The 22,096-nt window shown below is 45.6% G+C and overlaps 2 protein-coding genes across 8 annotated transcripts in view; both read right to left on the bottom strand.

The window, feature by feature from the left end:
* Window positions 1-22,096, bottom strand: part of LOC118314126 (NACHT, LRR and PYD domains-containing protein 12) — a 593,122-nt gene that overhangs the window by 104,247 nt on the left and 466,779 nt on the right. The window lies entirely within an intron of this gene.
* arid3c (AT rich interactive domain 3C (BRIGHT-like)) overlaps window positions 1-22,096 on the bottom strand; it is a 50,281-nt gene that overhangs the window by 17,543 nt on the left and 10,642 nt on the right. For 2 of the 3 annotated variants that reach the window (XM_035640351.2, XM_035640349.2), the window contains exon 3: window positions 21,617-21,682. The exons of the other annotated variant lie outside the window; for it this stretch is intronic. In XM_035640351.2, the coding sequence (XP_035496244.1) occupies window positions 21,617-21,682 (66 nt within the window). The remainder of the gene's footprint in view (window positions 1-21,616; window positions 21,683-22,096) is intronic. 3 annotated transcript variants of the gene reach the window in all.

Below are 22,096 nucleotides of genomic sequence, written 5' to 3'. Positions count from 1 at the left end.
GCTACGCCGGAACAGCGGGGTAGGGCCAAGGGGTAGGGCCGAGCGGGGGGCAACGTGACGGACCCTTAACCCTAAACTGCCTCTGACGGCTCTTCCAGCAGTGTATGACTGTGACGCTGTGTGAACGTGACTCGTGAGAGGTCGTTCACAAACCGAAAGGGCGGTATCATACTTAACTTGTTAGCTATGTCCGAAAGCTCTATGAATCCAATTAAGATAGATATTTTCTCTGCAATTAAGGGTTAAGCGGCATGCTGACCTTCCAGTTTGTGGACTACCTCTCTACCTCCCGAGCCACAGCTGCCCACGTAATTTTTGCCCAAAATGTTTAATCAGCCAAATCTCAAAAGAACTTCTATCACATTGAAACACCCTGTTCCTCCTTGGTTCCGAAATGAAAACAGCCCACGTGTGTTGAGCAGTTCGACAGACAGTCCTGCTGTTGGACTAGTTGGGTGAACCTCAGAACCCATCATGTTTACCCACAATGCACTGTTGTCAGACATCCAAATGAGCATAAACAATAAATCGGCGGTGCCAATCGTATTATGTATTGCCTCCTTGTTGAATGGTGCTAAACAAATAAACCCGACCCCACTTTAGCTCCTAATTAACTAAGATACAGATCACATGATGCAGTTTTATGTAAGTTTACATGACGGAGTAACTCCATAGTTTCCTGGTCTGATGCCCGCTTGGCAGAAAAGAATCAAACAACACCACGTAGAAAACCTTTTGTGAAAAATCTAAAGAATATGAAAAATCTAAAGATCAGACCATGACACAGGTCGTGTGTTTTGAGATCCGTGACACATTTCTTTGCACGTTAGCACCGCTCCGTGTCCTATGTTTTAACACACGCAGATCGCAGTTCCCGTTGGCTGGTTTGTGATTCCCCATTTCTTTGTGTTTCTTAACAGACCAAAGTGAGACCTCCGACACGAAGGTGTGAAGGGCCCATGAAGGCACCAGGACAATAACAGGAAGAGGCTTTAAGGCCATGAACAGCTCTTTCACATCGCGCCTCAGAGACGTACTCCACTGGGCATTTAGTCTGTGATCAAAGTGAAAACTGTGGAACAACAAACCCATATTTAATATGTTGAATGCTGAGTATTTATATGAGCATAGGCTATTTCTGTGCATTTGACGAAAGAATTTAGTTTGCTCTTATTAAATCAGAGAAGTGTCGGTGGAGTGACACTGCTGCAGAAACAGACGTGGTTCTGTTCCCGGCACACAGCAGCGATGTGCAGAACCGTAACCTGCAGGCTGTGTAAGTTATAAATAACTTCCTGAGCACTTCCTGCAGTAGGCTGTGATACAGCCCACCTTCCCCTCCCCTCACTCTTTCTCTCTCTCTTTTTAACACACACGCACGCGCGTCATTTAGAAGTGTATTAGCCGTCGCCGATATTAAACGGAGTCCCTGAAGGCCTCTTAAAAGTCAGTGAATGTAATGACAATTGATGTGCTAAGTTGCCTACGCTGCCCGTCAACGCCCTGTTTCCATCAATTAAGAGAAAGCCTATGGGAACGGTCCAGTACTCAGCCGGTCGACCAACGGTTTGACTTCAGCCACCGACGGGACGGACACTCACGTCCGCGGTTTCGGCTCTGCTGTCGAAGTCGAACCCAACAAGAGTATTTTCAGTAACAATCAATCTGACTAGAGGGTTTTTAAGTGGGGCGTATATTTTGGAGAACGCTTGTCTCTCTCTCTTTGTTGCTGTTGCTGACTGATAGAGAAGCAGCGTACGAATGTGTGTGTGAATGGGTGAATGTCAACTGTGCCGTGAAGTGCTCGGAGTGGATCGATACGACGAGGAAAGCTCTGTGTAAATGCAGTTATGCTGTTTAAAATTGAAAGTGAAAGTAAAGAGTGATAATTGGACCATGTAATATCTCAGCAGGACGCCTGTCTTGCCTGTGGCCCTCGGCGGACTTCAGCAGCACTAGCGTCCTTATTGGCGGAGCCATTACGCTCCTCGTCCTGCCGCGTTCACCGGGGCAGTGGCGGAGTCAAAGAGGCTTTTAAATGGGACCTCTCCAGCCAGACACAGCTGTTAGTGGCCAATGTTCACTTCCAGCGAGGCTCAGAGAAGCATGTTAACAGGCCCGCGCAATCAATACTGAGAGACAGAGGAGTGACCTTTGGAATCAGTGGGGCCCTGCGGACGAGGCCCCTGAGATAATAACTGATCATTAAGAAGTGTATTAGCTGTCACCAATATTAAAGGACTAGTGCAGGTCAGCACTCAGGAGGAAGCTGGGGGGGGGAGTGTTTGTGATGGGGGAGGGGGTGTTGTGCGCGCACAGTGAGTGCTGCGCTGCAGGCGGTCCGCGGTATTGAAAGGTAAAGGAACAGCAAGTGGTTGCAAAAAAAAATGCTAAGTGCACAGACGCGCAGCAGACGACGATACCGGGCGATCAATCGCGAGGCCGTAGGAGTGCAGAGGCCCGGACGCAGAGACAATGACGAGCATGAGCTCACGGAGGCAAGAACAACCTGGTACAACGAGGAAGTTCACTTAACTGTCAAAACATCTATTATATACTTGAAACCTTAACTCTTATATACATATTTTTACAGTTGGCACATGCAAGCGATAAAACTACCGGCACGAATTTACTAACATGTATCGCGGTTGTCTTAACACGTGACTCTGACTTCACATGAAGCTGTTATGAACAATGCAATCGTTCCCCCACAAGATGAAATCAACCAATGAAATCCTGAGAGTATGAGTCAAATTGAAATGTATATAACATTACACTAAAATATTCTGCTTCATGTAGACTCGCTGTGCACAAATAAAGACTGTGATAATGTGTAAACCTGCTGCGTAAACTTGAGAGAAAGTATTAAGTTATATTTACATACCTACTGTAAGTAAATGTCATAAGAGCTGGAAAGCTCTATAGGACAAATGCATCTTAACTTGATACATTGGAATTAAGGATTATGGATTTCACAAAAACATCAAATTGTTATCATAGTAATTTATACTCGCAAATATTATCATATAATATAATAATCTGTGGTATAATAGTGCAGATTTATTCCAAGGGAACAGTGTAACCATCACTGGGGGCCGTAAACACATGTTGTGCACCTCATCTGTTAGAAATACACTGATGATCACATATTCCATGTTCCAAAAATATATTTTACAAAATGTATCAGATCGGGTCACAACATAGAAGATACTCGTCGTGTCTCATCCTATATTACTTGTCGCTGTTTCACATACAGTGTGAGAAAATATGTAACATTGTATGGGATATTGACTGTGTGTGTGTGTGTGTGTGAGAGAGAGAGAGAGTCCGTCTAGTCTGGCAACCTTCCAGCTGGCTAAGTTCCACCTGTAACATCTGCAAGGGCTTCCCTTACACACACACACACACACACACACACACACACACACACACACACACACACACACACAGAGGAGATGTGGAAGCTAATACCAAGTGGCAGCAGACTGACCACATATTGGCAGCTCTAAGTGTTATTTTAACATGGAGCACCGAGGAGGCCACACACACACACACACACACACACACACACACACAGTCACAAACGCCAACACGGCGAATGAAACGACAGGCAGCTCCGCAGAAAATCCTAAGAAATAAACAAGCAACGTACAACTGGGACTAAAATGAGATGAAACGACGACAGTGGAGACGGAACGGTGACTCCGCTGCTGTCGGTGTTCTGACTCCAGCACCAAGAAATCAGCGCTGAAGCTTTATCTGAAAAACCAAAAACCTTTCTGATGAAGAATAATTCATAGTAATAATGTAATCCATCGGCTACTGGAATAAATATTGGGTTTTATCACATGGTGATGTTTGACAGTATGTGCATTACACCTCACTCGTCTTCATTTAGGGAGTGGGACAGAAGCAGATCGGTGCACATCTCACCCGGGAACCGGAGCTTCACAGCCCATAATGGTATCCAGCCCATGATAGTCTGGAACAGACCCAATGTCACTGAATGGTCTTCAGCGTCAACACACTTTGGTCCGTACTTTTCATTTGGACGCGATAATGAATATTGTGACGTATAATATATGACCAATTCCTAGGTTGTAACTTACATTGAAACATTTTGTGGACAGACATGTTTGCAGCGTCTCCTCCGAGTGCGTCTCACTGTGAGATCACACTTCCACTGCTTATCACCGTCACATGAAAACCACCGCGTCGTGCATTAAACATAGATCCAATAGCCAAAGTGTCCAGACAGACGTGTGACATTCACTAATGTCTCACTGACACCGGCTCATCTCATGGGGCCGGGCAGCATCACCTGGAATCGTCCCTGCAGAGGAACTGGGACTCAGACTGAAGGAGGCAGATCTTTTCCTGCTCTGATTTACTGGAAACTCTTTGGGATGCAACACGTCCTTTGTCAATTTGACATTTAATGGAACGGATGCACGGCAGGAGCCACTGTGAAGCTTTGGTAAAAATCTGCATCAGTCGCATTAGATCTCACCACTCCTCTGCGCCTGTCGCTCTGTTAACACGAACACCGTTGGTGTTCACTCGTTCCTTTCCGATGCCTCTGGACACGTCCTGCCGACGTGAGGCCCAGGAGAGAGAAAAGGGAAACTACTGGACCGCGTTAAATTTGGAACATCTGTGCTGGAAGTGTTGGATTTCAGTTGCTCAACATCAGTCAGAGAAACAACTGCAGACAATTAGTGGGAGAGAGAGAGAGAGACAGAGAGAGAGAGAGAGAGACAGAGAGAGAGAGAGAGAGAGAGAGAGAGAGAGAGAGACAGCGGACGGTCCGACTGATGGATTAGTGCTTTGGAAAATTGGCATTACACTGAATTTATCAACACAACAGGTGGACGTGAGAAGTGTTGAGTTTGTATTTGCAGCAGACATCATCAATATCTCATTAAAGCTGCATCGAAGGGCCGTCGCACCTTTGTGCACGTGGGGGAGCGCTGCAGAATCTTTATGATGGGGTCTTCTGGTTCTTCCCCACGGAGCAGTCCGTTCTGTTGTTTGAACAGATCGTGCAAATGCACGTGGCGGACATGGATTCTGCTCTCTAGAGTAGTGGAGCTTAGTTAAATGGAGGGGGGGGGGTTCTTTTTAACCCCGAGGTGGAGTTCATTAAAGTGCGAGGAGTGGAAATGGCACAACTTGCCCAGTAAATTCAAAAACAGTGGATTCCCTTTTGGGTTAGTTGCTTTGTTAGTTTTTCATCAAAAGGGCAAATAATACAAATCCTCAGAAACACCACAGAATCCTATTGGCCTACTACAATACAGTCAAACTACAAGGACATTCTAATTCATTCACATTGTCTCTCCTCACTTCAGAAATGTGCTTGCAGTTTGTACGATATCCTGGCCGCCGGAATCTGTTTGTAGTGACTCCGATAAAGAGCCAGACGAGGATGGAGAGCGGCTTGGTGAAGGACGGACTGGCCTCCTGGCGTGAGACACAGCTCTGAGTGTACCTGCGGGCCCGGCTCGACCACGCGATGGTTTTTACTCTTTTACATCCTGTATGACTTAGGGAGTCTATATTTTAACATGTAAAGCACTTCACAGTTATAGAACCCGATGATCTAATATTTCACAAGTCTGTCTGGTTCTGCGATAAATAGAACTCCTGTTGATCTGAGCAGACTGTACCTGAAGTGTATAAGAGAGAAAGATGGAGTACATGCAGACAAGAGCATTGAGGACATGTCCAATAAGCTTTTGTTGTTGATCTCTAAGTTAATCGTGGGTGTGTGAAATATAATAAACCATGTGCCATTTCTTATTCCCTTCAAAGGTGACATATTTTTTTGTGTATTAAAGGGTCTGGAAGTTCACTCTCAGCCAACGTCAGCTGGGATTGCCCCCCCCCCCCCTACCGCGACCCTTTACAGGGGCAGTAAGCGGTTTTGTTTCTCTCTTTCGTCGTTGGTGTGACGTCGCTGCACTGACGGGGCCTCGGACCCGCGGCCTCGGACCCGCGGCCTCGGGGTGCAGGAGGCCGACGCGCCAACCACGAGGCCAAAAGCCCCTTTGGCTTAGAATCGCTTACTCTGTCTTATCGGCCACACAAAAGCACTTTCCAGTGCAATTCACATTCACTCACATTTATACGACACTTTTTATACCACACATCATTCACACACTGCCAGCGCAGCCGTCGGGGGCAAGTGTCAAGTGTCGACCTTCTGGCTAATGGACGACCCTCTCTGTCAGCCAAGCCACAACCAACCCTTAGGTACACTAGGTATATACTTGTACCTTGATTGACATGGGCTCGAGCTGAGTGTATTTGTACAGGTGCCTGTGAAACCGCACGCTATTATCTTGACGCAACAAAGTTCCGGTTGGTCCTGTTGGTCACGTGAGCCCCCCCCCCCCTCAGCAAAGAGTCGGTGGCCGCTCTTTTATTCTGGCCGAGAACCAGTTCTTTGGTGTGAATGAATGAGGCTGAATCAGTAAATTGGAGATCATTTCCCTTCATTTTGAAGGGCGGTGCCTTTCATATTTCTGAAAGTTATCATTTAACTGTTAACATTCTGTTCATTCTGATAGCCATAACTGTCAAACTGTGAGCACAACATTTAATCACAACACGCCGGATGGATTTGGAAGAATCACAAGAGCATTTTCCAATGACGCATCACTCATGCGTCTAGAATATTCATCAGAATAAACCATTTACTCCTTGATGCTCATTAGAACCCGTCCGCCTCCCGTGACCCAGCTCATGTTACTGCAGGCGGGATCAGGCGACCGGCCTCATGTCTGAAACTATGTCCTGCGTTACGACAGAGCCCGCCCTCCTCCTCCCGGCCCCCAAAATAGACCCGTCCGAGGAGCTGGAATTCTGCTCGGAGCAGAGGCATCAATCAGTCAGACAAGCAGCCGTTAGACACCTGATATAAAAAAGTTACTTCGACGTCAGGCAGCTGTGAAATATTCACTTGTACTTTTCCATACTCAATGAATATAAAGCCAAACAACGACCACGTGACGCTGTCGCTGATGTTAATTCTTCCCTCTCAGAATTCAAATATCAGCCCGGGTGTCAAAGTCCACCTGAGATATTCTGCCACCTGGGGGCTGGTGGCAGAATATCTCAGGTGGACAAAACACACGCATTCACGAATAAGAACTCTTCATCAGCCCAAACAGAAACAACGAAGAAGATTTGAAGACGACGAAGGACGTGCTGGAGTTTATCAGATGTCTCTCCAAACATCTTCAGAACAATCTCCACGAGCGGTGAAATGAAGCAGAGTTCTGGATGTCAGCAGCTTCTTCATACAAATGTGACACAGTGTGACTTTCACACCCTCAACTTTATGAGTCACTGATGTGCATGCGTTTCATTGAATGCAGGTTTGCAGGTACACACGGCCCGTCCGATTACAGTCATCTGTCTCTCTCTCTCTCGCACACAAAGAGAAAATATATGGAGAGGACGAGGATGGAAGTTATTTGCTCACCTGACAGTTTGAACAAAGTCCAACAGGCACAGCAGACGATGCAACATGGAAGAGAGAGAGAGACATTTAGACTCGTGCAGTGCAGCAGACATGTTTCAGTTTGTTTCCATCGCTAAAAGCCACCGGTCCAAACTGAAGTCGCGTTGTCGACACTCCTCACGCAGTCGGTGAAACAGAAGTTTACATGGACCGAACTGTGAATCCTATTTCGTGGCTCTCCACACAAAATGCTTCCAATGAGCACATTCTCCAGAACCCACAAACTCTTTTCTCAAATTGCTAACACGCTGTTTTCAAAACTGTTAGAAAAACACATTCAAAACAGAAGGATGGAAAATTTCATGCATTTCTGCAGAACACCATGTTAAAATATACAGAAAATCTGGGCAGAATCTTTACAATAAAATGAAATAACAATAGATGAATTGTTTGTCCCAGATGCATGTGGGTGATGAATGAAGAGTTTTGAACCAGTGGCTTCATTATGGACCAAAAAAACTAAACTGTAATGTACAAAACATTCACAACCGTCATGTCGGGGTTTTTTTTACAGTGTAACACTTAAGACTCAGGAACCAGATTCAAATGAAGAAGTGGTACGTGAAGAAGTCCTGTAGTGAACATTTTTAATGTCACATCGCACCAGAGTTGCTATGATGGATTGATAACAAGCTGCTGACGGGCCGGAACTGCACCGAGCTGTGATCGGGGCGACAAACTGCCCCACAAAGTCTCATATTCATTTAATAATTGTCTTGGAGCAATAAAGAATTCTATTAAAGGGAATCATGGACAACCACGGCATGATTGTATGATCGGTTTACATGTCTTTGTATGTGGACACAACATTTTGTATCCATGTTCCAATCCCACCGACAAGAACAATCAGTTATATGTGACCTGGTAACACTGCTAACCTTTATCATTTGTGCTCTTATGGTTTGATAATGAGTCACTCTCGTCGGCCAGAAGAAATGTGGCTCAACTGATTCTGTCCTGTGATGAGTCACAAATGTCTCCGGAAGGAACCTGCTGTCTGCTGGGACATCCAACATGTGTGTGAACCCAGGATTAACCTTTTAACGAATTCAGCAATGATTGCGAGACTTTATATTAATAGCAGGGGGAGTGTTTTATATAGATCTTCGTGAGTGAGTGTTTTTTGAGAAGGGTCCGTGTGGAGGACCAAAGACCCCGGTGGTTATTCATTCAGTCGGAACATGTCACACCTTTGCTCCTGTTGAATTTGACCTTTCGAGGTGAGCAGCCTTCAAAGGGATACTGTACATACAGTATGTGGGAATCCAGCTGTTTTTTATTTACAGTATGATCTAGGGATGGGACGATGCCGCTTCTTCGTCTCCGATCCGATATCCATCCTGCAAACCTCAGACTCAACTGTGAGACGAAGAATCATCTCCCCTAAAGGAAGACGTGACTGAGTTATGGAATACGGCTGTTTTATTTCCCACAGAACTTTTGGCAGGATGGTTTATGGTCGGCACCGTTCAAACAAGCAAAATACAAATTGAACCGTGGACTGTTAATTATATAATAATAAATGAACATTAAATTATAATGCCGGAATGTCGTTCAAGGCTCAGTAGATATGTCAGTTGGCATTTCTTTGGTATGTCAACTGTAATGTATCGGTTTGGATTTTACTTCTTATTTCTTCCGATATCTGATCCAGTCATTTTGGCGAATAATTGCCCCAATATCGATATGGAATATCGGACCGGGACATCCCTAGTATGTCCCCAGAATACTCAAGACTCCAAAATATTTTTTTAATAACACGTCACACATCTGCGGCCACCGTAATTTATTCCCCATACATATTTCCATTATTCATCTTGACTACGTCAGTGTTGAGGATTCTTATGGTAAATTAGATCAGAACTGTGAACATGTTTTGTCGACTACGCTCCGGAGAGAAGGTGACGTGTCTGGTGACTGGGCTCACAGGTTAATTGTATGTCATTGACCAGAAGAACAGTGAAATGTCGCTTACTGCGCTTTTTTATGCTCAATACTGTGTGAAGTGACACTGAGAAGACGTTCTTCCCACAGCCGAGGAAAGAGCAGAACCCTGCATGAAACAAGCCTGTGTGTGTGTGTGTGTTATACTGATCTTCATATAGCTGTGAGAACCAATTTTGGTTCAAAACCATTGTCGTGAGGACGTGACACATTTTGAGCTGGACGCTCAGAAACGGCTGTTTGAGGATTAAGACTTGGTTTTAGGGTCAGAAGTGAATCAGGTTTAGATTTGGTTTGTTTTTCTCTCTTGGTTAGGTAATGGCAAGGGTTGGGCCTGGGCCACTGGTTAACATGATTAAGGTTCGGGTTAAGGGCACGATGTCAATCAATGTCCTCACAACTATATCGTATCTGCTTGTGTTGCATTTGTGTCCTGACATGGAACCATTCATTGTGTAATGTTTAACTGCTATAAAAGACTCGGTTTAATGTACAGTGTTGAAAACGCTGGTTCTTCTGCTGTTGATTAACAGCATCCTGTGGGCACACACAGGCCACGCTGACCTGTGTGATTAACTCTGTCCATTTCTACATCCACTCAAACATTAACTCCCACGCAGTCACGATTGAACGCCTGCCGGCCCGGTGCTCTGGACCAGTCCGTCGGAGCTGCAGCCGTCCAGCAGCGTCCACGTCTGGATTTAATCGGGTGCAGAGTTAAAATCCCACGCGGCCCAACAGGAGCAACAGCCATCAGGGTACGATGAAAGTCTGCTCAATGACTTGTGGCTTTGTGCATTTTCCAACATGAACCATAAACGCCCACCCTGACTTCTAGGCAACAATTAACATTCAGTTCACTGTGATAATCAACATGCAGAGACTAGAACTTCTGTCGATAAATCATCCGTCTGATTTATCTGCCTTGTGTTTCACAGCACCAGGCGCAGATCTGGATTAATCAGCTCTGTGTTTTCAGTTAGTTATTAATTCGTTTTTGGGCCATTTATGTTTTGCCAGATTTATTATTCACAACATAAACACGTAAGAACTTCTTATTAAAAAAAAGTAAATGTAGTGATTCTAAAAACTGAATAATTACGTTTGGGACCTCACAAGTAATGAAGATATTGCCTTAATACTCATTTTTGTGCGGCTATAGATAGTGAGATATCTATAATCATTTATTCTTGTAGTTATTACTAATTCCACATATAATATTTCTTTTTCTTCTCTTTTCAATGGTTGCTGGTCTTTGCTTTGAGTTTCCAGATGAATGGATTGTCAGCCTGGCTGATGTGATGATAAATACATTTGCACATATTGAACCACGTTGAGTCGCTCACTGATGTGTGTTCACGGTTCGTGGACACACGCAGTACTTTACTTTTCCAAAGCGATGTTGTGAGCATTGAGAAAAGCTAACAGACGAGTTCAGCGCTGTGTGGACACATTACTACCTGCTGTTCCCAGGACGACTTCAGACCGAGCCTGAGAACGGTCCTGGCCTGTAATCTGACGGGTTGGACACGTTTCAGCCTAATGACAGAATGAAAGAAACCGGCCAGGTGTCCACTGGTGTTAATGTTTAGTGTGTGTGTGTGTGTGTGTGTGTGTGTGTGTGTGTGTGCGTGTGCGTGCGTGTGTGAGTGTGTGTGTGTGTTTAGATAGTGGGGGTTTATTCGGCCCATGTGGCTCAGGAGGTGGAGCGGGAAGCCCACTAACCAGAAGGTTGGTGCCTAAATTCAGACCATTTACCATTTTGACTTATTCTTACTTGGATGTAAAACCAACAACTTTTTTCCCCCTTTTCTATTAATCTTTCAAAGTCAAAAATTGCAAATGTGTTTTTTCCTAGGTTTATTTTCCCTGCCACAGTTTTTTCCACTGCGACTCATTAGATTTGGGATTTTTGAAGAATTTTCTGTGTAACCGTTTGACAAACTGTAGAAGCCTTTATGTACAATGCTCGTTATCAACGTGACACTTCATATGGTTTTTTTGTCCAAAAGCAAAGAGCTCCGTCTATTGCTACAAAGCATTGATGTCAGCATTTATGTTCTGTGCATCGTGCAATGACACGTACACCATCAACCATCAACAGATTACCACAACTGCAACCGTCGCTCAGTTTGATAAACACACACCAAGACAGCAGGTACACAATGTGTGATATTCAGATGGACCTATAACATCCAGTCCCCGACAGAGAGGAGCACAGAAGCAGCTCGTCCCTGTCACGAAGTTGTCACTGATCTTAGACACGGTTACAACAGCAAACATGTGGTTGTGGTTGTGGAACTGTCGAAGACAATCAACAGAAACGACGCTGATGATCGTGATGATCTGTGAATCTGGTGCCCGGTCATGGGCAGGGAACCACAGAAATGTGAGTGTAGATCTAACAATCTGCTATGTTGAAAAGACCCAAAACGTTACGCTCATAGGATGTGATGAAGTGAAGGCAGGAATCTGAATGAAGTAAAATGATCGGTATGTTGAGCTAACTGCACACACTGAGGAGCCTGGGCTTTTGTCCAGATGTGTGCCTCCTGGTCGTGCAGAGACATGTACTGTGAGGGGGTTATTAGCCTCCCACCTCCAGGAATCTTCAACCTCTTTGTATCCTTAACTTGAGGTCATGTCACACAAGTTTCTGTGTGCTATGCAAAGACTAGAGTCTCTCTGTGACATTTCATTGGAGCGCAAGCCATTTCAAAGGAAGACATATGGAAAGCTAATTAAAGGGTCCGCCATCTATGGGAAGAGCTTCTCAGCGTGTCATTGCTTTCATCGGGCCAAATGGCTACCTCAAACTGAGGATGGGCAACTGTGTGGCCATAAACCACGGGTGATAAACTTGAGCCATCGACACGCATGAGTCTCCCAGAACAACCCCCCACACTCAGAACCACGCCTACAGACAGCCAGACGGAGGGCTCACACCTTAAATCCTCCCCTGCTTTAATCAGTTGCACAAACCTGCCTGGTTACGCCTGGTTACGCCTCACTGAGGTCTCAGAGCTCAGGGGCGGACAAAAGCCCCACGTCTGGTCAACAATCTTCCCATCAGATAAGCATTTTACAATGTTGCCTTCATCACAGTTCGAAATATAGAAAGCAGCTACTGCAACAAATTCTTGCAGAAACCTTGTTGTTGCTGTTGACTCCAACATGAGTGTCAGGATCAATCTGCAGAGCTGGACTGAACGCACAGACCCGCTCAACACTGCTCCCGACGCCACATCCTGTCCGTGTCCAACACGCTGCTCACTGACGAGTCACGACGTGTTTGTGCCGTGGGCCCTTTCCGGACATTCGGCCACTTCGACTGAACGAGACGGAGCCGTTCAAGATGAGGGGAGAAGATGCCTCACATCCTCATTATAGGACGGAGGAAAGACACCGAGGGCCTCACGCTCATCCACTGAGCGATCACCTCACCGTGTTGGTTTCTGGTCCTGATATCCTGAAGGCAAACACACCTGGCTTTACACTTGGATGTGGAGCGCCCCCTCCCCCGTCCGCCACTGGCCGGGAGCTGCACATGTTGGCTCATGCTCACAGCACGACGCAAAAGACAAAACATGTCGCAGTGTAGAACCTTTTCACCGAAGATGGTCTGTTTTCATATAGTGCTTTTACAGCACAAGTCACTTTCAGCCATTCACACACACGTTTGCTGCCCATTTTCTGCCACATTCACACACACACACACACACTGAGCGGTCAGAGGGTTGGGTGTCTTGCCCAAGGACACTTCGGCGGAGTGGGGATAGAACCAAGGACCCTCCGGTTTTTGGACAACCTCTCCGCCTCTTGAGCCACAGCCGCCCACAAAGAGAGAGCAGCCACTCGTATGACTGTGATAGTCAGAAGGCAAACACCAGTCATCATAGGACCAGATGAGCAGGTCGCAAGTTCCCCGCTGATGTGTTAATTCATATGCAGTTGTGTTTGTATATCTGTTTTCATTCCAGAATCTGTATCAGCTGATATTGCTCATAAATAATCAGCCAATAATCGTGTCAACAGCAATAAAACATGATTGGGACAGGACATTGGGATTGGGAGCTTCTGGATATGGAGCTGGAACAGTTAATATGACACACAACAAGAATCTTTTTAGTCTATTGCATGCTTCACGTCTAAGCACAAATACATAACGGTTCAAAGCAGCGCACAAGAGGGTCCCTTGTCCTATATTTGCTTGGATCTCACCCAGGAGGTTCCCACACAATAAATCTAACTCTCCCATGCTTCCAGGCGTCCGTATGGGCCTCCACCAGCTGGATGCGGGCCAGTGCAAGCTCTGGCAAGGACGTCTGCAGTGCACGTGCTGAGAGAAGGGTCAAACGCAGTGCGGTGTGATGTCAGCACTGGCAGACGCACCAGAGCTGAAGGATTCAGAGGCGGGAGAGTTACAACACACCGCAGGGACAAACGCCGCTGAGCTCCGTCCGTCGCTGCCTGCAAACACAGGATGCCGCAGCCAGTAACCTGAAGCTGCTGCACAGCCGGTCTTCGTGTGAATACAAGCCCATAGATCCTCTGTGCAGGAGATTATCACCACCCACGGGTAGGTTCCATCGTCAGGCAATAAAAATCTAGCACGCCTGCCGCTGGTGCACTCTGCTGAATGTACAGCAACTTTTCCATGAATGAAAATTATACAACAAAATGGGATAAATCAACTATGATCCCACTATCTGTCAAAGCCTGCTGCCGCCCCTGCCACACACGTTTCAAATACAAAGCTCAGTATTCAGGGTAACACAGTAATATTTCCCTCCAGCTCTCAGACCTTTTGAGCCTCAACCACAAAAATTCACCAGATTGTGTCTCAGAAGAACAAAACATCTGGATTTGTCTTCTGCAAACGTTCTTGGACTGACAAACAAGCAAACAAACTGATTTCGTCACAGTCTTCACTGCAGTTTGATATTTACTCCTTTCAGTATTTCTGTGTATTTCACACAAAGTCAATCTTCCTGTTGTGACTGATACTGTGTTCATTGGGTCACAGCCACTCTGTTTAGAACAGGCTTCTTTCCTGCAGACACTATTCAGCGTCATGACGACAGTCCTCTCAAAATGAGTTGTCCGAGCTTTTTAAACCAGGAAAATATACATTTTTTATAAGTAATTTCAGGTTCATTGAAAAACTAAAGTAGGCCAAGTGTTTACAATGTGTTGCCCCCACGGCCGGTAGTGGAGTCGTGACTGACAGGATCCCGTCATGAAGCGAATGCGGGCGACTGCGTCGTTGTTTCCAAATGTCTGACTGGACGGCAGGCTCCAATGTGGCAGCTGTGACGAAATCATAGGGATGTGGATGTAGCCTGTATCATCTGTTATCTTATGTAATGTAGTGTGTGTATATATACACACACTAATATACACTACGTGTATATATACACACACACACACACACACACAGACGCAAATTAACCCATTGAGCTTTTGGTCAATATTAGCAAACACAAAGAGCTGAGGGCAAATTAAAGTCTCCCCCTACTCCTTAAAGCAGCAGGAGGATGCACACACACACACACACACACACACACACACACACACACACACACATAGATGCAACTATGTGTGTGTATGTGTATGTGTGTCTCATTAACCTCAGCAGTAGAGAAGGGGAGCTTTGCCGAATCAACAGAGCTAGTCCCTGTGTGCAGTGGCCTTTTATAGGCCTGACAAGCCAACTCCAAATGGCTGCCATTCCCATGATGCCTTTGTTTTTATAGGGCAGTCAACAAACCTCCCCCTGGTGAGCACACAGGAGCCCCGGCACTTCTCCGAGCTCACTAGCAGGAAAAGCTGATCCTAGCTGATTCCACAATGGCTGCTTACATTTTATCAAACAAGTGCGGCACTGGGCCTCACAGCAAGAAGGTTCGAGGTTGAATTCACGAATCTGGACCAACCAACCATCCAGGGGTTTGCATGCCATTGATCGTTCTGTGTGAATATGAGTGGTTGTTTGTGTCTGTATGTTGCCCTGTGATGGGCCAGAACCTGTCCCGTATGTCAGCTGGGATTGGCTCCAGCCCCACCTCCCCCCCACGACCCTTAAAGGATAAAGCGGTACAGATGAGGGATGGAGGGAATTATGGCAATGTGTTCGTTAACCTTTTAACTGTCACAGCTAAACACCGGTCCAAACTGAGTTCACGTTGAGCCATTATTACATTCATGTTTGCAGACATACAACAAGGTAGAACTTTCAGCTGCCTCATCTCTTCTAATGACTTTCCAAAATGGCAGCAAACCCAGAGTAGATCTATTTATCAGCACATCTGACCAACAGAAGAACAAGTGTTGCATTGAAACTGTTACATTACACTGACTTGCTACTCGTGGTCAAATTAAATACTGAAATAGCCCCATGGTTAGTTTGTCCGGCTTCAGTGTTGTTATGGAAATTTAATGTACAACAGCTTTTCCAGGAAGTGTGGACCTCCTGCCTGAATACCTTGTAGCAGATATATTGTGCGGCACCGGTTTGGTCATTAGTTATAAGTCGATTAATAAATAACAACAGCAAAGTATCCTTCCAGAATCTGTCCCTGTTACGCCTGGTGTTGGTCTTTCTACGGCGGAAAATAGTCCCCATGAAATCAGTTATAGCCAGCGAGATCTGTGGTTTAATAAAGTAATCGGATTACAGAAGAGGATCGAGTGCCGCGTGTTTGCAGTAGATTCGTAGTATCTCGGCCATCTGCTCACGCACGGCTGGCCTGAGCTGCCTGGAGTCCTGGCAGGAAATACCAGCTCTGTGTGATGATGTGGCACTTTGAGTCGTAAATTCACCCCCAGTCAGCTCGTCCCATCCCCCACCCTACATGTCCACATCCACTTTCCTTCTCTCTCATATTCAGTGTCCCAGACTCCCCTTCACTTCAATACCAGGTCTCCTATGAACTGTATGAAGTCAGGATGTTTGCGTGAATGTCCAAAAGTCTTTTTGGACATTCAAGCAAAATGCTTTGGGCTCGGCCCGGAGATTTCCTGCCGTATAGCTCTTACTGTGTGTTGACTGATTCATGGTCTAATTTGCAGCCATGTCTTGGATGAATTAGGTTATGATAATTCAATTTTCTAATATCACCATCAGAAGAGCAACTATGGAGACACAAGATTGTAGATGAGACACGTCCTTCATGTAATGAAAAAAGTGTTTGAACCGGACAATAGACAGGATTTGAATCTGGGGGGCTGATGACAATTCAATTTTGATGATATGCTATCTATGCATATGTGTGCTATATCTAACCATTGTTTAAGTTATGTAATAAATAAAGTGAAGTAGCCTTTGCTCATGAATACCAGCGTGCAGACTAGAATCACTTTGGTTTTGAGTTTGTATTGACGGACATTATTTCAGCATTTCCCCTTCAACAAAGAGAAATACTGAATTTCACTTATATCAACTTAAATTAACATTCAGAATAATGTTTTGAAATACAGATCCATCATTTCCTGATAATTCCCCATACATTTCCTCGACATTTCATGGCAGGTTGAAGGAGAAAAAAAATACATAAAGCAGGTTAAAGTACAACGTGCAACGTTATTTGAGTTTAGTTGTGTTATCAGCAGTTGTCGATATTCCCTTTAAAGATAGCTAACTTAACTAACTAACTCTGTGGATGAATGTACAGTGTTGTGAAGCTGAATTTCTTCCTTCCTACAAACCTTTAGACCACAAACAAACGCACTAAGCTCCATTAAATCCCAGGTATTCATTCATGATGATTTATTGTTGGAAACTTTCCCTTTCACATGTTGACAACGTCTCAACCAGTTCATCACGAACACTGCAACAGTTTCCACCTCTCCGTGAAACCTCGACTGAATCTTTAACCCTTTCCATCCCGTCCCCTCAGCGCTCACAGGTCACATCCATTTGAACTGCCACGTAAACCTCTCGGTACTTCGACAATCACCAATGTTTTAATTGCACATTGTGACAAGTGTATTTTTTGACCAAAAATAAGTGACACTCTTTGTGTCACTCATTGGGAAAGTATTGATTCAACGCTGACATCTCTTGTATTTAGAAACAAATCACAGTTCTCTCCACGAAACTTTGTCAAAGTTAACAGGAACATAAAGCATTACCCAAAAGTAGCATCAAACGGTCCTTTGGTCAAATCAACCTAGTGCATACTTTGTACTATTGGTAGATGTTATGAAAAATGACTGCGCACGCAGTTAGTCAATGAATCAGTTCATTGATTAGATGATCAAAAAAAGACAATTAATCACCAAGAGGTCTGATAATCGATCATTTCTTCAAAAAGCAACTGATACAGATGAATATAGTTAGAATTTCGGTGCATGTGTTGAAACAGTGTAATGCTGTATCGGCACTTCCGCAGATCATCATGATACGAGTTCCTCCTGAGCCGCAACAGGAAATCTTATGTGACTGCATGAAGCTAACCTGCGGGGCTTTAGCCCACTGAAGTGGGATGTGGGATTAGTATGGCCGAGCTGATAAGCTGCCATGAGGTGATGACAACCATATGGACAACGACAGGATCTAACCTTCTAATACAAACTCATTAGGGTCGTTATTATCGCTGGACATGCGTTATGTCTTAGGTCAAGACATAATGTACATAAAGTGTTGAGCAACAAGCGGTCCACGTTCACCAAACCCTTGACGTGAAGGGACCGGGCCTCATGAGCTCAGTTGCTAATCTGTTGTTATAATGGAAGGCTCCAGGTGATCTCTCACCTGGAGGCGCCCGGGAGCGTTCTGATGGCCAGCGGATCACAACTAGGTCAGAGGCACTTATAGGCAAACAGAAACAAAGTGTCAGCAGGCTCATGTTAGATTTCACAGGAGCACACGCGGATTTAAAGGAGATCAAGTTACGTGGCAGGGCCCCTTTCTTAAAGTGACAGCGTGTGCATGGCCGCTCACACCAATTGTGTTCATTCGTATCACAAACAGTCAAACAGTTCAACCTGCGCACTTACACTTGGACTCGTTTTTGCTCTTTAAAATAGAAATCTGCATTATAGGCCGCGATCATCCAGCGCATATCCTTCTGGTTCGAGGTGTTTTTAGAAATGTGTACCGTGGTCCAAATCAGTCCATCGCTGTCTCAGTTATCACTTTCTATCTATAGAAAACAACAATTCGAGAAAGTAAATGCAAAGAAATAGTCTGCATACATTTCAAACGTGAAACCACCTAATGTGTTTCACATACTGCTGGTCAGTTTACAAGCTCCAGCAGCAACAATACTTTAGGTTTAGGCCTCTGTTTCACCACGCTGTTAGTTTCACAGGGAAAATACTGCTCTTACATATAGGGACATTTAATCTTTGTATGGGAAAAAGATCAAAACGTCGTCATCGATTTGACACACGAAACAGAAGTGTTTCCAGAGGACACTCGAAAGCGACGCACACGTCGGGACACGCGCTTGTCGTTGCCGTGGATTTTGACTCGCGGCGCTGTTCAGGTTCTCTTCCCGTCAGTGGTGTTGGGGAAAGGGGATGGACACTGAGTGATTTTGATTTAATTAGAACAAAATCTGCGGCAACAACAAGCGCAACTAGGCGTGCGCGTCGCTTTTACGTGTCCTCTGGAAACACGGCGCATTTCTAGAATCTTTGTAAAGCTTTTTCTGTGAATGCATCACAAATGATAAGCCCAGAAGGGGACATGCATATACCCCGTGTGCTGCAGTACACAAGATATATAATTATATATGCCCCGTCACAGTTTCACAATGATACTACATTTCTTGCAGAACGTTTGTACAGTAGTGAGCTGCAGACAGACCTCGGCCCAACACTGGCCTCGGTCTGCAGACGGAACACTGTGTGTAATGTGTCGCCCCCCCTCAGATCATGAGGTGTCTCCCCCTCGGCCCACCAACATCCTTCCTCCTGCAGTCATACGGGGGTCTGGTCTGCTTGGCAAAAACAAAACAAGGAGGCTTTTTTTCCTACTGCTGACTCGCTCACAAATGACGTGGGTCTCCCTTGTCGCTCTTCCAACAAGGTCAATATAGATTTTTCATTCCCGTGTGAGCGACACTGAATAATCTTTTTCCATCTCCATTTCTTACGGTGCTGAGACATGTGTCGGGAGCCCGGGTAGGACAGCGTTCAGACTTCATGCTGGAGAAAATGGTCACAAACATCGGCTGTCGTTTAGGAGTGTCGTCAACAATGTCTGCCTGTGCCTTTTTTATGCTGAAGCCATAAACCATGGATATTAAATTTGTAGCATGGTCGTGGGTGAAAGTCTCCGCCTGGCTCGCCATGAATGCAATAAACATAAACTTAGCCGCCAGCATTCCTCTGTTTGGACAATGTTTTCTCAAGCAATCTCCACGAAAGGAAACAAAGACAGGAAGTTACAACGGTTTCCTTTTTTCACACGAGGAGTCCATCGGCGCTCGCAGCTACGCATATATCTAACTTGTGTTGGTTTCAGCCTCACTTGAGCTCGGTTTGACCGACTGTTTACCAACCGGACCCTGTGGACAAAGTCAATGCTTCTTGGTTCTTTCGTAGCTTTACAATGACATAAGATTTGTAGAGAATTGTAAAGATCCCATTGGTCCATTGTGAGTGGGCGGGGCTTCAGTGTGGCACATTAGTGTTCCCACATCTGTCTCAGACCACCTGAACGAGGTCGGAGGGACCTTATCGAATTATATTTGTCATAGCAGCCGTACAGTAAGTGACAATGTCTCATTGTTGTGCAAAGCTCATGTGTTGCAAGGAGTTCGAATCTGCAAAATGCTGATGGTGCTCGCTACAAGTCCTGCATTCTCAATCTGTTCATCATTCCCGGAAAACCTACTTCTCTCGGAAACATACAAAAAGGGCAGGATCCATCTGGTTATAGAAACTCTGTTTGACTGACAGAGCAGATGATCGACTGCAGGTTTCCATTAACACCTCCAGCTAATTGCTCAGCGTCCGTCACATCTAATTTCCATCCGTACCTCATTAAGCGCAGCCGCTCGCAAGCCGGAACCGTCAAAGTCCCTCCAAACAAACAGTTCAGGCTTTGACTCGCCAGAGGTGCAAACTCTCTCTCGTGAGGAGACAAAACACGATCCCCGTCCAGACGAAGCAGTTGTAATCCCCGTCCATATCAACGCAACGCGCGTATGTCACGCGACCGTGCACGTACACTGGGAACGCGCTCGTCGGTGTAAACAGGAAGCAGATTGACTTGACGACAACGCTCCCCCGGGAGTTTCCAAACTTTTACGGGGCGAGCAGCGTCTCAAGCATCTCCATTTCGAGCGCCCTGGACGGCAGACATGAACGTAGCCATAGTGATTCAAAATCTGACACTAGTCATCTTTAAGTGTCAGTATCATTATTGGCATTATAAGATCCGATCTGACGGAGCTTAAAACAACGGTTATACAACTGTTCCCTGGTCCCTCTCTCTCTTCTCTAACCCCAACCGGCCGTGACAGAGGTTCCGCCACTACAACCGGGTCCGGTTAAACGGGTTAACTGGACTGTGTCGGTCTCTAGAAACCCCTCAGGGAACTCTATGGCTCTTCACGATCCACCACAACGTGCTCTCTGACTGTGTCCGCCCGTTTGCTGCGGCTGGTGATTTACAAGTGGCTCGAAATCACAGTGATATTGACGAAGTCTATGGGAGTTTAATCCTATTTTTTTACATCCATCAAACTCTCAGGCGGTACTGTACAGGTATATCTCCTGCACCACCTGTAAGCTGACACTGCTCCCTGCCTGCGTTCGAACGGCGTCTCTCGGCCAGCGGACGGGCGAGGGGGAAGCTCTCTCGGGCGGCGTGTCACCTCACACTTCTCTATCAGCCGGAGAGGGGATTGTCTTCCCAGTCGGTCTGCAGCGGAGCGACATGAGGGCTGGAAACATGAGCAGTGGCTATTGTTACGAGGAGTGTGTGTGTGTGTTTGTGTGTGTGTGTGTGTGTGTGTGTGTGTGTGTGTGTGTGTGTATTCAGGCATGCACTGAAGTTTTTCTGGAACATTTCCTGCTGGTTTTTTGAAAGTGAATGTTCTGAAAATGTTCCTGAGACACGCGAGAGACAAACTCAACCGTGGCTCTTTTCCCTCTGTTCGGCGGTGATTAGTGATGTTAGTTACTGACCTCCTGAATCTGAGGCCCTGAGCTGCCACCGCCACTGAGAACTCCCAGCTTGCTCACTGCCTCTGTCTGGACACATTCAAAGGAAACACTTGATTATCTCTCTCTGCCGGCGGACGGCTCTCACACTGCAGCAGCACAGAAATTCCGCAATGACGGGTGACACTTTCACAAATCTGGGTAATGGCAAGAGGAACATTATAAAATGTTTAAAGGACATCAGATATCGAATGGACAACCAGGTCTCTGTGACAGCTTCCTGCATCCTCTGATCTGCTGATCGACATAATAACTATTTAAATCTCAATCACAACATGGCTTTCAATTTTTTGGGAAAGGAAATGAAATATAAATTAGCAACTGCAACAAGTGAACAAGTGAGCCTGTATCTGTCCTCCTCTGTAGCCAACTGCTTCCATGTCCTCTGTGTTCTGTGAGGGAGTTTACAATCTACAGTTAAACACAACGCAAGGTGAATATGTA

Source organism: Scophthalmus maximus, chromosome 3 (assembly GCF_022379125.1).
Source record: "Scophthalmus maximus strain ysfricsl-2021 chromosome 3, ASM2237912v1, whole genome shotgun sequence".
NCBI lineage: Eukaryota > Metazoa > Chordata > Actinopteri > Pleuronectiformes > Scophthalmidae > Scophthalmus > Scophthalmus maximus.
Note: the sequence above shows the minus strand (reverse complement) of the source record. Positions and strands in the feature narration are given on the sequence as shown.